Source organism: Alligator mississippiensis, chromosome 4 (genome assembly GCF_030867095.1).
Source record: "Alligator mississippiensis isolate rAllMis1 chromosome 4, rAllMis1, whole genome shotgun sequence".
Lineage (NCBI taxonomy): Eukaryota > Metazoa > Chordata > Crocodylia > Alligatoridae > Alligator > Alligator mississippiensis.
The window spans coordinates 222,020,463-222,035,221 of NC_081827.1; the positions used below are offsets into that span (position 1 = coordinate 222,020,463).

Consider the following 14,759-nt stretch of genomic DNA (forward strand, 5'->3'; position numbering starts at 1 on the left):
AGCCTGTTCAGAAAAACACCAAGGATACTGACCTGACTGTATGATAGGTGACATCTGCTGATTGGTTGTAGACAAAGAAGGATGTGATTTGAATCTGTCACGCTCTAATGTTGATACTGGTGTAATAAAATGACTCTGATTCCACCCATCCTGTGAAGTGGCAGCAGAACCGAATAGCAGAGTGAATTACATTTCATTAAAACAAATGCTTTCAAATCTTTGTGGAATGATTTCCAGATGACTGCTGATTTTTTCAGATGCAGTGTTGTAATTTACCTTTTTATAAATGCTACGGAGGTCTCGGTATTGCCATAATGTATTCAATACCTGGGCTGCTGCCTTGACCACTTTCAATGATGATCTAAGAAAATAAAAAATACCATTATAGTGTAAAGAAAGTGCAAACGGGGCACGTGTGAATTTCACTTTGATGTACTACAGCCATGAGATAAGCTGGGGTAATTTCAGTGTAATTCCCAGTGAACAAATGCATATCAACATGTTGACACCACCTCTGGGCCATACTAACAAGCACTACGGTGAAGCCCAACAGGCTGCTCTATGTATGCTGAACTCAGAAACAGATGCAATGCATGCCAATAAGCATGCCTAGACTGTACTGGTGTGAGCTCAGTTCTGCCCCCAGACAACTACGTTACATCTATTTTGGAGTTCAGTATGTGTTAGGTGGATGCGCTGTGCTTCACTGAGCCACTTCCTAGTGCAATTTAGAGACAAATCACAACAACTAGGGGTCACGGTGATAGGTCTCAGCAAAAAGGCTGGTTTACAGCTACACAGGCATGGCCATTACACTTATGTTATGCCAGATGTGATTCCTCCAGGTCTGTCCTGTAGCACATGGACAGGTAGGGTGAGGCAGTTAGTATAGTTACTGCCTATGCTGTACCAGTTCTGTGGAATAACATTAAAACAAATAATTACCAATCTATTACACCTGATTTAAAGAAAATCATAAACAAAGAGAAAGGTAGGCAGGATTTGTAGCACAACCCTGTAAGGTTGCCAAACACCCCTGCTAAGACCCCATTTTCAGTCACTTATAAGTCTGTCAAGTGTTACCCAGTAGACTGAACTTGTCCCTGTTATGGATCTGGGCATTCAGTTCAGCCTGATTTTTTTTTTTAAATTTCAGCTAAACAATTCTGCCATTTCCAAAATGAGGGCAGGGGAAACCCATTGTTTTGACTGTTTTGTCAACGGTAAAAATGTTGGCAACCTTTTTTTTGAAAAATGCTAGTACCCCTGTAAGTAGTGACTTGAAATCTGCTCAAATCAGGCTCCCATGCTAGCCATGAGTCTTTTGTTATAAAAATTCACCTATATCTTGGCAATTTATAAGCCTTTGAAAATTCAGTTTGGACTGGGAAAGGTATAAGTTGCAGGGAGTTGGAGCAGGAGGGCAAGCAAGAAGGAAATGTGCAGAAAATTCTGTGCCCACTAGAGCACGTTTCCCTCCAACACTGGGAATGGAACCAAAGTCAAGTTAGGAATAGCAGTTAAAAAATGCCCATGTAACTAGTGTGTAGTTATGATATGGCCTTTCATTTAATTTAATGATCGTATGCCATTTTTATTGCAGACTCCAACCTCAGTAAGTATATGGAGGGACCCACTCTGGGGATGAATCAGGGGGTGCAGTGGTTGAGACTTTTTGACTCCAGGATCCTTGCCTAAGTTATTCCAGTAGTTGGTAGATGTGTAGTAAATAAGGCAGGGAATAGCCAGCAATAAGTGAAGATTTTATTGTGGTTAAAGTATTTGAATGATATGCTGGAGAACTAGAATGGAACCTTACGGCGGTCCTATGTGAAGCTTCATAAGTCACTTAGAATACTAACTCTTCACAGGTCCATCATTTGTTAGATGCCTGACTTGAGAGACTAAGGTCTGATTTGCAAAAGTGCTGCAGACTCCCACCTCCAACTGAAATCAATGGGTGCTGTTCTTGACCACGTAAAATACCTGCAAAAAAATCAGGTCCTTGGGCAATTTGCACGTGAGCAATTTGGGCACCAAAAATAACTGAATGCTTTTGACATTAAGTTGTCTGTGCCTACCATGGATATTATGAACGTTAATTAATGTTTATGACATACTCAAATACTATATTTTGAGTGCCATGGAAAATCTCTTGAAGAAACGATACGTTTTATATTCAGAAGAAGGTTTGAATGGCGTGTAGTAAATAAGGTGCAGGGTCAGTGATGAGAAAATAAAAATAGCTCACTAAGTAAGCACTATTTATTTTTCACACTGGCTAAAGCACGGTCCTGCTGAAAGCAGAGCTTCATGGGATTAGCAACTATCACAATATACTGGTTTGAAGAAGCTGAATTAAAGTCACGCAAGCAGCCTTAACTCCGCAGTTTCTTAACTTGTGGGTGCTTGACGTTGCAACTAACAACCTTCTGTGAACAGAATGCAACAGAGGGCTGCTATTTTGTTTCTAATGGATCCAATTATAGCAAAAGCCCCTACAAGCTTTAGATAGTACCCTGGCCTGTACCCAGTATACTGTACCCTAAAAAAGACTGGCAGGGCCTGGATGGAAATAACATTACAAAATGAAACAGGTGCCAAAGAGCCTTTTCCCTTGCCTAACAGGTTGCAGTTGTGGGAGACTACTAGTCTTATCAGCAAACCAGGAATGTGGTAATGAATCCTTTTTCTCTTTAAAATTCCCTTTCAAGTGCTTTTTAAATCTGAAATGGAATAAAGAAACATTTCATTTGTGAGCCCTGCTGCTGACTTGCCTGTCACCCCTTCCTTTTGTTATGTTCACAAGTTTTTCTATTCCTCCCGTGTCAGCCAAAGCTTTGGCATTTTCCATGTTCTTACTGGTGACCTCATGCAAAGCACAACAGATTGCTGCTACAGTCTCATCAGATAATATGCTTGTGCCATTGCCTCCTGGAAGGCGATTCACCAGATCTCGCATGGCATATTTACCTACAAAGAACCATAAATAAAACAAAGTCAGAAAATGTGTTTTCTACTTGTATTTAAAACATTATAAAATCAGTATCTTGACAAGAAACATACAAGTTTAAAGGCAATAATGAGGGAATGTAGAATAAAATACCACCACCACCAAGTTGAATACAATACTAATTCAAATGGCACACAGAAGCAAGAGAAAATATAGTGTTATTTTCTGAATTACAATTGGTTCTTTTTTCCTGCTAGATTAGAGAACGGCTGATTAAATAAATATCATGGCAACATGCCAATATACACAGAGACACTCAAATATGTATGCTTATTTAGTTAGTTAGGCTTGCTTTAGCTGGGGTGTTTTACACCAAAAGAGAAACAATGTTCCAATAACTTTGCTTATGAATCTTTTAGATCAACTTGGGTCTTAGGGGAATGCACAAGAAATATACAATTTTCTTCTTCAGGCAGGGTTTGAATCAATGGATCTTTATTGGCTGATCACATTTGGCTGTCAATTGTTCTAAGTTAAAATGGTTGGAAAAGGACGAAAAGGGTAAGAAAATATTGGACCTTATTATCATTTACTTTTGTCCTCAATTCAAACACTATCTTAATTGTTGACAGATATTATTAATTGGAAAGTCTTTACACTTTTAGGTAGACATAAACCTGTACTTTACTAGTAAATAGGTTTTGTCTACATTTATTCTCCCAACAGGGCTCTGTTGACCATGAGGTGAAGATCACCCCCTATAGACTGTCATTCTGTTGTCAAAGTCCCCCGTATGGATGTAGCTCTGCCTGCGGGAGATGGCTCCTGTCAGCAGAGCTTCCGTTTTGGGGAGCTAGCATCACTCTGGCAGCAACAAAACTCCTCCTGCCAATGGAGCTGTATCAGCAGTCGAGGCCCAGCGACAGAAGCACAGATGCTCTTTGTAAAGCAGCAGCAGCAGCCCCCAGAGCACAGAGAGGCTCTCAGTAATTTTGGAAGTAGTTCTTACAGATGTTTTCTTCACCTTGCTCCTCACCCACAAAAGATTAGATCTGGGCTCTTTCAGATTTCAATTACTGCCTAACAAACAAGCAGAGTCACGTTGCAAACAAGGGAAATTACTAAAGCTAAAGTCAATATTTTTTCTGCTTACCCCATGTTGATGACTGAATGGCTATTAATGGATTTTATTGAAGACATTTATATATAATGGTGAATAATGGATAAATAAGGGATAAAACTTTACACAAGGGCTTTAACTTTATATTTACATACTGTACCTGGGGAGAAACCCTGATCCTTAACCATAAAGGAATGCAACAAAAAAATTAGCTTTTTGACTCCATTGAACAAGCACAGCAATTATTAAAAAAATAACAAGAACTTTGGATACAGCGATGCTGACATTAACTGTCTTGCAAAGACTGAGCAACATATCATCAGGTGGTTACATCTTTAAGACAATGGCTGCTGTGATGTGGAACCATCTCCCGTGACATTTGTCAGAGCCCTCTGATGCCCACTTTAAAACAAAAATATTTTTTTTTCCTTGAAGATTTTTTTTTTAATATTCGTATTCCCAGAATTTTCTTTACTAAATCAGACCTTCCGGGCCTGAGGGAAGCTCTTCTTGACTTAGGTGCAATCTACCCTTCCTTTTACTGCTCACGAACAGGGAGGTATTGTTGAAAATGTGGAAGTAGAAGGTAACTTGGGTTACACAGAGCTCAGGATCCTAAAGGGAGGAAGGAAGAATACCAGAATAAAGACACTGGACTTCAGAAAGGCATATTTTGATAAACTCAGGGAACTCTGGTGGGCAGGATCCCCTGGGAGGCAAATCTGAGGAGAAAAGAAGTCCAGGAGAGCTAACTGTATTCTAAGAAGGACCTTTTAAAGGTGCAGAAGTAAGTTATTTTAAAGCAGGGAAGAATAGGAAGTTCAACAGGAGACCAGACTGGCTATATAGCAATGTGTTCAATGAGCTGAAACTCAAAAAAAGGAATCCTATGAAAAGTGGAACCCTGGTCATAGTACTAGTGAAGAGTATAAGAGCACTGCATGTGTGTGCAGGGAAAAATTAGGAAGGCCAAGGCACAATGTGACATGCAGCTGGCAGGGGACATGAAGGCAATAAAAAGGGATTCTAAAAGTATGTCAAGAGTAAGATGAAGACTGTAGTAATAATAGATCCCTTACAGAATGCAGGAGGAAATCTAGGTACACATGATACAGAGAAGGCATAAGTATTTAATGCCTTTTTTTACTCTAGTCTTCATAAATGGGGGCACTCACTAGATGACAAGTGCATTTAATAGCAAAGATGGGGATGTTGACAAACCGCCTAGAGTAGTAGAAGAACAAATTAGGGATTACTTAGAAACTACACGCTTTCAAGTCAGTAGGGCTAGATGGGATGCACCCTAAGGTATTGAAGGAATTAGCAGAAGGAATTTCAGAGCTATTAGCTATCCTCTTTGAGAACTCATGGATGTCAGGTGAAGTCTCAGATGATTCAAAAAGAGCAAATGCAGTGCCCATCTTTAAGAAAGGTGAGAAGAAGGATTTGAGGAATTACAGATCAGTCAACCAGAGGCTGATACCTGGGAAGATCATGGAGCAGGGAGGTCCTCAAGGAATCTACTGCAAAGTGCTTAGAGAACAAGATCAGCAGAGATCCTGGTTTTCTTTGTTTAAGAACTGAAAATTCTCTGATAAAAATGGCAAATTATCTGATTAAACCCCTCCAAATCCATGTTTTTCCATGATTAAAATGAAACACCACTATATATATAGGTATCAGTTGACCACAATGTTTTATTGATATAGTTACAGTTTTAAAGCAATTTGGAAGCCTACCAAGGCCTCAACCATTATAATAAAATAAATTCTTAATACTGTACCTAGATATTTTGGCATTTGAGTTTAGTTTTTTATCACAGAAAATCAGAGCTCCTCTGCCACCTTTGCTCATCAGCACACAAGCCCAGCTGTGGCTTTGGTCCCCACTGCTTTGCGGTGCTGAGCAACCCTGATATGCTGGTGCCCAGCCCCTACTATTGCCCCTCACTTCAAATCCACAGACCCCAGCCTTGCTGGTGGCCCCTTACTCCTGACCTATAGACCCCTGGCCCTGCCGGTGCCCCTCACTCCCAACCCACAGCCCCCTACCAGTGCCCCTCACTTCCTACCCTGCCATCCCCAGTACTGCTAGTTCCCCTCACTCCCAGCCTGCAGCCCCTGCTCCCTGCAACCCTGCCAGAGGGGGGCCCCAGCTGCCAGGGCTATGGGACCAGGGTTACAGGACCAGGGCTAGGGCCCACAGCTCCTTGCCCCCCCCAGCAGCACCCAAGCCCCAGCTGCTACCTGTGGGAGATGGCAGCTGCTGTGGCCAGAGTGGAACCTGGCTCCCCACCCCACTCCCACAGCCAGAGCAGAGCCTGAGGTGACGGGGTGGTGAATGTGGGCTGCTCGTTGTAGGCTCAGGGCTCCTTGTCCTGCTGTTCTCCCCCTGGAGGCCTCCATGGCCCAGTGGGTGAGAACCAGCAGAGGACAGCAGAGAGGGGCAGACAGGCTCGATGCCACTGTTGGGAGCCCTATGCCGTCCATACCGCCATGGCAAGGTACCCCTGGCTCACTTAACAGCAGCAGTGGCAGTGCAAGGGGCACCTTGCCATGGCAGTGTGGGGCTCCTGACAGCAGCACTGAGCCTGACTGCCCTTCTCTGCTCTCTTGTGCTGGGTCCCACCTGCTGGGCTGTGGGGGTCCCTGGGGGGAGGGCAGCAGGGTAGGAAGCACCAAACCCACAGCAGGCATCTTATATTTGACACCATCTCATGCACAAATCTGGGGGTATGTGCCCTCCCATGCCTCTCTCCCTGGGAGTGTGTGCAGTGCAGGGAGCCAGCCCCTACCACCGCACCCAGGATGAGCCAGCTGTGGCTCCATCCTGCTCCCCACCTGACCCCACATTCCCACCCTGTTCTTTGGCTTTATGCACAGCCCGGCTGGGCAGCACCCCTAGTCTGAGCCCTCCCTCACTGTGGGGGCCTTAACCTGCTCTCCTCCCCCACAGACTTACATGGAGGGAACTGCAGGAGCTGCTCTCCATGTTGCCTGGCCATCACATACATGTGTATGCACACACATGCTTGCAGTGCCCCTTGCCCTCTTCCCACTCCCTCCAGCCCCAAGCAGCCCTTTGGAGGCTCAAATGCTGACAGCTTGCAAAGGGAACCCATCATTTCCCATGCTTCTCTCCTTTAAAGTATAAAATCTGCATTTTTCTTCATCAAAGGAAAAAGTCTGTGTTTTCCCACATTTTCCCATAGAAAACAGAAAACCCAGATCCCTGGAGATCAGGAACATCCAACATGGATTCACAAAGAGCAAGTCATGCCTGACCAACCTGATTTCCTTCTATGAAGTGGTGATAGCTTTGGATGGGGGGAGAGCAGTGGATGTGATATACTTTGATTTTAGCAAGGCTTTTGTCTCCCAGGGCTCTCTCATTAACAAACTAAGGAAATGGAGACTAGATGAAAGCACTGTAACATGGATATGTAACTGGTTGGATCATTGTGCTCAATGAGTAGTCATCAATGGCTCAATATCTAGTTGGGTGGAGGTATCAAGTGGGGTTACCCAGAGGTCTGTCTTGGGTCTGGTATTATTCAACATCTTCATTAATAATTTGGAGGATGGGACTGAGTTCACCCTTAGCCAATTTGCTAGTGAAACTAAGCTGGGTATAGTTGTAGATAGTCTGGAGTACAGGGCTAGAATCCAGATTGAACTAGATAGGCTGGAGAAATGGTCTGTATTCAACCAGATGAGACTCAATATAGACAAGTGCAAAGCCCTGCACTTGGTATGGAATAATGGTCTGCTCAAATGTAGACTGGACTGATGGGCTAGGCTGCAGTACAGCAGAAAAGAACCTGGGGGTTACAGTCAGCAGAGTATAAGCCAACAGTAAAAAAAGCCAATAGAATACTGGGTTGTAGTAACAGAAGTATTGCTTGCGAATCAAGAGAAGAGATTCTCCTGCTCTATTCGGCACTAGTGAGGCCTCACCTGGAGTACTGTGTCCAGTTTTAGGCCCCACACATTAAGAAAGATGTGGCCAGATTAGAAAGAGTTAAGTGCAGAGTAACAAAAATGATTAGGGGCCTGAAAAGCAGAATTTATGAAGAAAGGCTGAAACATCAATGGCTATTCATTCTGGAGAAGAGAAGACTCATAACTGTCTTGAAATACCTGAAGGGCAATTACAGAGAGGATGGATACAGGCTTTTATCTGTGACTTAGGGACAGGACTAGGAACAATGGCCTCAAACTTCAGTAGGGGAAAATTTAGGTTGGAGATCAGGAAGAACTTTCTTACTATGAGGATGGTCAAGTATTGGAACAGGCTATCTAGAGAAGTTGCAGAATCTTAATCCTTGGAAATTTTCAAGAGCAGGTTGGACAGACATTTAGCTGGGATGGTTTAGTCAGGGACAATCCTGCCATGAGCAGGGGGCTGGACTAAATGACCTTGTGAGGTCCCTTCTGGCTCTACTTTCCTATGCTACCTACGAGCAATATTTCTCTGTCTGTCTATAGAAAATATTTTTTTATTACAGCATTGGGAAAGATGTGCAAAATATTAGGCACCCATTTTCAAATATAGGAGGTCTATTTACATGAAAATGGACACATTTTGCAAATATGGCTTTCACAGTAAACATGCCCAATCTTGTTTTTAAGAATATCTGTTCAACAAAACCACTAAGAAATGGAAAACCATGCAAAACAAGCTAACAAAAATGTTAGAGCAAAATGTAATGACACAAAGAGTACAGCCTATTCAGCACTTCTGCTTTGATTTTATTAAGACTGAAGAAACCTCTGGAAGCCATTCATAAGACCTATAATTCCTAGTAAAAATAATACAAATAGATTATTTAAATCAACTGCAACTGGCGCCCATTTTAATCAAATAAACATAAAAACAAATGTTTCTGTAGTAATAAATAATTCTATCCTTTTCTTCAAATTCTATAGAAAACAGGATCAGCTTTCCAGCATATCTAAAAGGTTACCAAGGCAGGCTCTGGGAGTTAAGGGAGGGACTAGGAAAGAGTACATTCCAGAGAGCTGAGAGGCCCTCTGGGAGAATACTTTGCCAGCAGTGCTCTCTCCTACATGGAAGGAACTCCAGCTGGGTATCATCTGGATGCCGCAGACATTGCAACATAATTTTTTACTAACTTTTTGGTGACCTTGTTCAGAGTGCATCAGAGAGGGGAGAAAGTATGTTTCATCAGTGCCTTATATGAGAAAGCCTGAGGGACACAAACAACAGCTTACAGTAACCACTGGCTCCTCCCATGTTTAATGGAGGAAAACCTCTTCAAAGTGATTCCATTCACTTCTGCGAAAGATCACCAGAGATTAACAATTTATGATCAACTCAACAGTATGATAAATTTTATATGGTCAAAGACAATATAGATATCTAATAATGTCAGCACAAACTACAGACAGCAGGGCTAGGGATAGACATTCAAAAAGCCTGAGCCTGAATTGATTCAATCTTTGCAGGTTATTCTAACCTGGCTCAGCTAAACTGGTTTGTAACCTCACAGACATCCCAGAAATGCAGACACATGCCTGCAGTGGCTCAGGCTAAAAACTGCGGGGGGGCACTAGAACAGCGCTTCCTTCCCTTCGAGAGCGCTGAGCTGAGTGGAGGCGTGGCCAGGCCCTGGCAGGATGCTCTGATTAGAGAGGGGTTCTACCCCACCCCCTCAAGCAGCCCAGCAGGCAATTGATAACGGTGTTTATCAGCTCATAAAGAAAACAAAAGCTTCTTTCCATTAGTTCAAGGTCTTCTTCTTCCAAGGAAGGAACGGAGGGCATTAACAGCTAGCTGTTGATTAGCTCCAAAAAGCCCTAAGCAGACACAGTCCTGTCTGCCTTTGTCTAGTCTCCCACAGCATGGAGTGCAGCCAGCATGTGGTATGTAGCTAATGCTGAGAGGTGTCTGTGTAAGGCAGAGAGGAGGGGGGAATCCCTGCTTAGCAGGGAATGGTGAGGGGAGGGGTGGGGGGAAGCAGAGGGAAGCCAGGCAGATGCCTGCAGTCTCTGCCAGAGCTTCAGCCAGGGAGCAGAGGGGAGGAGCCAGCTCTACTGTGGAGCAGAGAGCCCCGCCCAGCCCAGAGAGCGTGCCGGGATCCTGGGGGGAGTCTGGTTTAACTTAAACCAGGAAGGGGTCTGGGACAGACATTGAATAAACCAGTTTTACCCAAATCAGTTAAGTTTGATATATTACATTCAACCAGGTTTATCTCAAACCAGTTTCAGCCATTTTCAAACTGGCTTATATGCACTGAACATCTGTTTGGTTACAGGTTTAAATCGGTTTCTGATCACTTAAACCGGTTTATGTGTAATGTCTGTCCCTAGCCCAGAAGTTCATGGACCAGTACAGCTACTGCAGTTTCCATCTCATAGCTAGGTGTATGTCCAGATTGAATAGGGTCAAATAGTTTGAAAACTGAAAATATTCATAGAGCTGCATTAATCACTTTCTTGCAATCTTTACTCAAAACGCACAACATTATATATTGGTTCTTGGTTGCCAAGATTATTTTTATAATTATGAGATTATGGCACTGTATTCTGAGTATCCTAATTGAGTAAGCTTCATAAATAAATAATAGAACTGTATTTTCAACTGCATTTATATTTATCTGTACAAACTGTACCCTACTTGTGCAAGTAGCACTTGCATAATTACTACACTGGTTTAAAACAATCCCAGCGAGTTATTTCTTGTTATATGAAAATTAAGCTTCCCTGCATCATGACAGATGTTTGTGGGATTCTTTTGGACTACAACTGCTTGAAGCTAAGGCTAAGGCATTCTCAGAATGTGCTGTGCCCCGTCCTCTGGGTGGATTTGTAAGGCTTCTGTTTAGGGCAGGACAAATACTTATATTTCCTTTGAAATGTATGCCAGATGAGAAAGGCACATATTGGAGCTGAAAAGTGTTAATCATTAGTTTAGGAAACAAAAATAATTAATGATTTAGAAAAGCAGCACTAACAATTACGTACACTCCTACTCGTATGCGGACCCACATCTGAGTTTTGATGGAACCATGTATTTTAGTAGGAGAGGAAGAATATAACACAATCAGAACAAAACTTTTATTATGTGTTAAGATCTGGACTGTTAAATCCTTTACAGTACATGAAGGACCTTGAGGCTGGCTGAGAAGGTTACTGTTTTGGCTCCAAGGAATGGTAGCTGCATTTTCCATCATGTTCTACAATGATAACTTTTTATTTGATTTACTTTGAGTTCAAGTGACTCCTATCTGTTGTAAAGGGATTGTAAAACGGCTAAGGGCAAATCAACAGACAATGTTGTTCCAAACAGCTACTGCTGTCAAGATTAAATGCGTGTGACACTAGTGACATATGATAAAAGGGAACACATAGATCACAGGGAAACCTCATCCCAAAAGAAAAAAATTCCTTTACGTGCATCAAAGGAAAGATTGTCTTGTGTTGCTATGACTGAACATGTAAGTCAGTGACAAACTTACCAATCAGCTCCTTGTTGCGAACATCTAGCGCCATGTTCCTTAAGGCAGTTGCAACAGAAGAAACAACTCTATCATTATCCATTCTCAGCAGTTCTACAAGAATTGGAAGTCCTTTTTCTTTTCTGACAGCAGCTCGAATATATGCTGCAAACTAATACACATACTTAATTACTTACAAACCTGCCATTTTAAAACATCAACATAATGTTTTAATATAGTATTATTATTCCTAAGTGCTTTAGTGGGAGATTTTCAAAGGCACAAATGATAAAGAGGTGCCCAGTTCCTGCACAGACACTAGGAATTAGAACTTGCCTGTCTTTGGCCCACTGAAATCTCCCCATTTGAGAAGAATATTTCAAAACACAAAATTAATAAAAGCACGAATGACTAGATTAACTGTTCTAAATGGATGACATAAAACATTACATCTATTAAGAAGGGAATACTTTAGGAAAAAGGCTGATTAAAAAACATCTGCGATAAATGCTCAGAAGTCCTAGATAAAAATCTGTCAGCTATTTTTGTATAGCAAAGAAAGCAATGAGTATTTTTATCTCTTTCTGACAAATATATAAAAGTGATTAAAGAGATGTCCTGTGGTGCCTTTGCAATGAACCATATGTGAGGGCTACAAACGTGAGCATATGTTGAGAGTACAGCAGCAAATAATAAAAATAGTGCCCTACTCTTGCTGATAACCACTAAGTGTGTCAACTACCATAACTTACTAAGAAACAGCCTGTCCCGATTCCCACAGACTGGTGCCATACTTTTTGTATTTACATCTGGCTCGTGTCCTCTGTTTCTGCAACAATTTTCCACCAAAATTCAGAGTTAATTGGTTCTCTGGCATTTGTATTCAGTGGGGAAAACACTACTTTGTTTTTAAACAGTGGCACAGATTTTAATACCACTCTCAACAAGACGTCTCCTTTCCCTGCTGCCATACTTGTATTTCTTTTCATTGTGAAACTAAATTTCTGTAAAGTGGGGATAGTATGTATCCATTAATATGGCAGTTTTGATTGCTAGACAAATCTGTACAGTAAAAGTGCAGCAACAATGCAAAAGATTATTTAAACATATTTTTATTTCACTCGATAAAAGATGACACCCTCCACCCACGTAATCGAGTGCCTCCAAACTCATCTGAATTCTAAGAACATATTTGTCCACATCACAAATAACACCTTAAAATCTGGCATGTTTGTCCACCTGTTCAAGACAGGTCTAGCAAAAAATTATAAAAGTGCATGCTATACTGCCAGTTATGGGTGTAAGATATACTCTGCTCAGCTCCTGTGCATGCTTATCTCCTTTGACTGCCTAAACTGACATACACCGAGGAAGTGATGCACTTGGAGGCCAGTCCTTCACTTTTAATGGATTCTCACAGTCCATAACTAATGGGGGGCTATTTTTCCACCTTTACAGCAGAGTGCAAAAACAGCCACCACCACAGTGGTGGCTTACTGCACCACCATAATTAGCACTGCAGCAGCCCTGCACTGTCCCATGTGCCACAGCTGCTCCAAGTGCAAAGCTGTCCTACTGTGCTTCTGGATCCTCACTTTCAACTGATTTCAAAGTAGATTTAAAAGAACCTTCAAGTCAGAGGAACTGCTCTGCACTTTTAGGGACTAATTTCTTGGTCATCGTGGAGGAATAGTGATATGTACTGTATGTACACTATATGAATACAGGCTGTGAACTGTATGAATAAGCATTGAAGGCACTGATTAATGAAGATGTGTGAACATACACATGGCAGCAAATTATGTATTCAATACACACAAGTGCCAATATTTTGTTGAAAGAGAACAATTAGTCAGGGTTTACATGTAGGAGGAAGTGGGAAAATTCAAATAGCTATTAAGATTATGGGATGAGCTTAATGTAATACCTTCCAGTTGCCTGCAGAAAGGTTCTGGAGAGATCCTGCAGAACCCTCTAGAGTGGCTGGGTTAGAGCTTTCTGCTAGAAGTGTTAGATATGGTTTTACCACAGATGGATGCCACAGCATTTCCACCCCTTTGGGAGACTTAGAAAATCCTGGTATAGGGCCAACTCCATCCCACTGAGGGAAAAAACCAAAAGACTTGTTAGTTGTTAGCATACCAGTTCAAACAAAACTGAAATCCTCCACAATATTAACTGATCATCAACTGATTTGTTAATCCCATAAACAAAGCTATCAAGTTAGTTTAACAGGATATTTTCCATAAAGCCTTACTAACTGGGATTAATCGTATTTCCCTCTTTTAATTCTTTATTATTCAAGTCCCATATCAACTATCCCACTGTTTTTTCCAGGATCAATCTAGGGCTGACAGGCTTATAGTTACCTGAGGCTATGGTTTGGTGTTAAGTTTGTATTGGGAGAAATGCCTTTCTTCCAGCAGATATAAGGTAGTGTATAGGTGTTCAAGAGGTTTTTCATGGAAGAAAGCAGTTTATCCACAAAACAATGATAACACTTCCAACCAGGAAGTTCTCTCTCCCAGGAAGTTTTCTTGTGCCAGCTTGAACGGCTGTATGTTTCTCTCAGGGTCACCCAATACCCGGTCTTTTGCTCTTCCTTCCTCCAAGAGGGAGGAAGAGAGGAAGAGCACTGGCTCTGATAGTCTGTCCAGTAGCAAGCTGTAAGGAAGCCTTGGAGGTATCCTGATGCAGCTTGCCCACGCTGTATAAGTGGTGGCAGCGATTTCTTGTGCCACTACTCTGTGCTACATCTGTGCCACTGCTTCCTACTCCCTGCATAGATGGAATGACCCCAATCTATGCAAGGGGCAGAGGACAGAGGTAGCATAGTTTGCCTTATTGTTGAGTGTTCCAGGGACGGTCCAATTGTGAGGATCTCCTCCAGCCCTGCTGATTAAGTGACAGTAGTCCAGAAGCTGCTGGGCACTGCAAACTTTTGAAAATCTAGCTGCTTAGTTGGGTTGTGTGAAATTTCAGCAGCTGTTTTGTTTCAGAAGTGTTTCAGGCTGTTTTAGCGCCTGAAACACCAAATCCAAATTAAAATGGAAGGCTCCAAGACAGCTCCGAAATGTCAAAAGGCTGTAAAACATTTCGGAAATGTTTTGCAGAATTTCAGAGTTTCGGAGCCAGGCTTACAGGGAAACAAAAACTAAGAGGAGGGAGTGGAAAGAGAGGGAAGGACTGCTTTGATATTGATGTCTAGTTCCCGGTTTGATTCCCCA

The 14,759-nt window shown here is 42.2% G+C and overlaps 1 protein-coding gene across 6 annotated transcripts in view; it reads right to left on the reverse strand.

Moving 5' to 3' along the window:
• The window catches only part of PKP4 (plakophilin 4), a 272,331-nt gene that overhangs the window by 16,218 nt on the left and 241,354 nt on the right, over positions 1 to 14,759 (reverse strand). For all 6 annotated transcript variants that reach the window (XM_059727364.1, XM_059727362.1, XM_059727363.1 and 3 more), the window contains 5 exons: positions 13,460 to 13,633; positions 11,554 to 11,704; positions 2,778 to 2,973; positions 277 to 361; positions 33 to 150 (listed from right to left, as the gene is read on the reverse strand). In XM_059727364.1, coding sequence (XP_059583347.1) covers positions 33 to 150; positions 277 to 361; positions 2,778 to 2,973; positions 11,554 to 11,704; positions 13,460 to 13,633 — 724 coding nt within the window. The remainder of the gene's footprint in view (positions 1 to 32; positions 151 to 276; positions 362 to 2,777; positions 2,974 to 11,553; positions 11,705 to 13,459; positions 13,634 to 14,759) is intronic.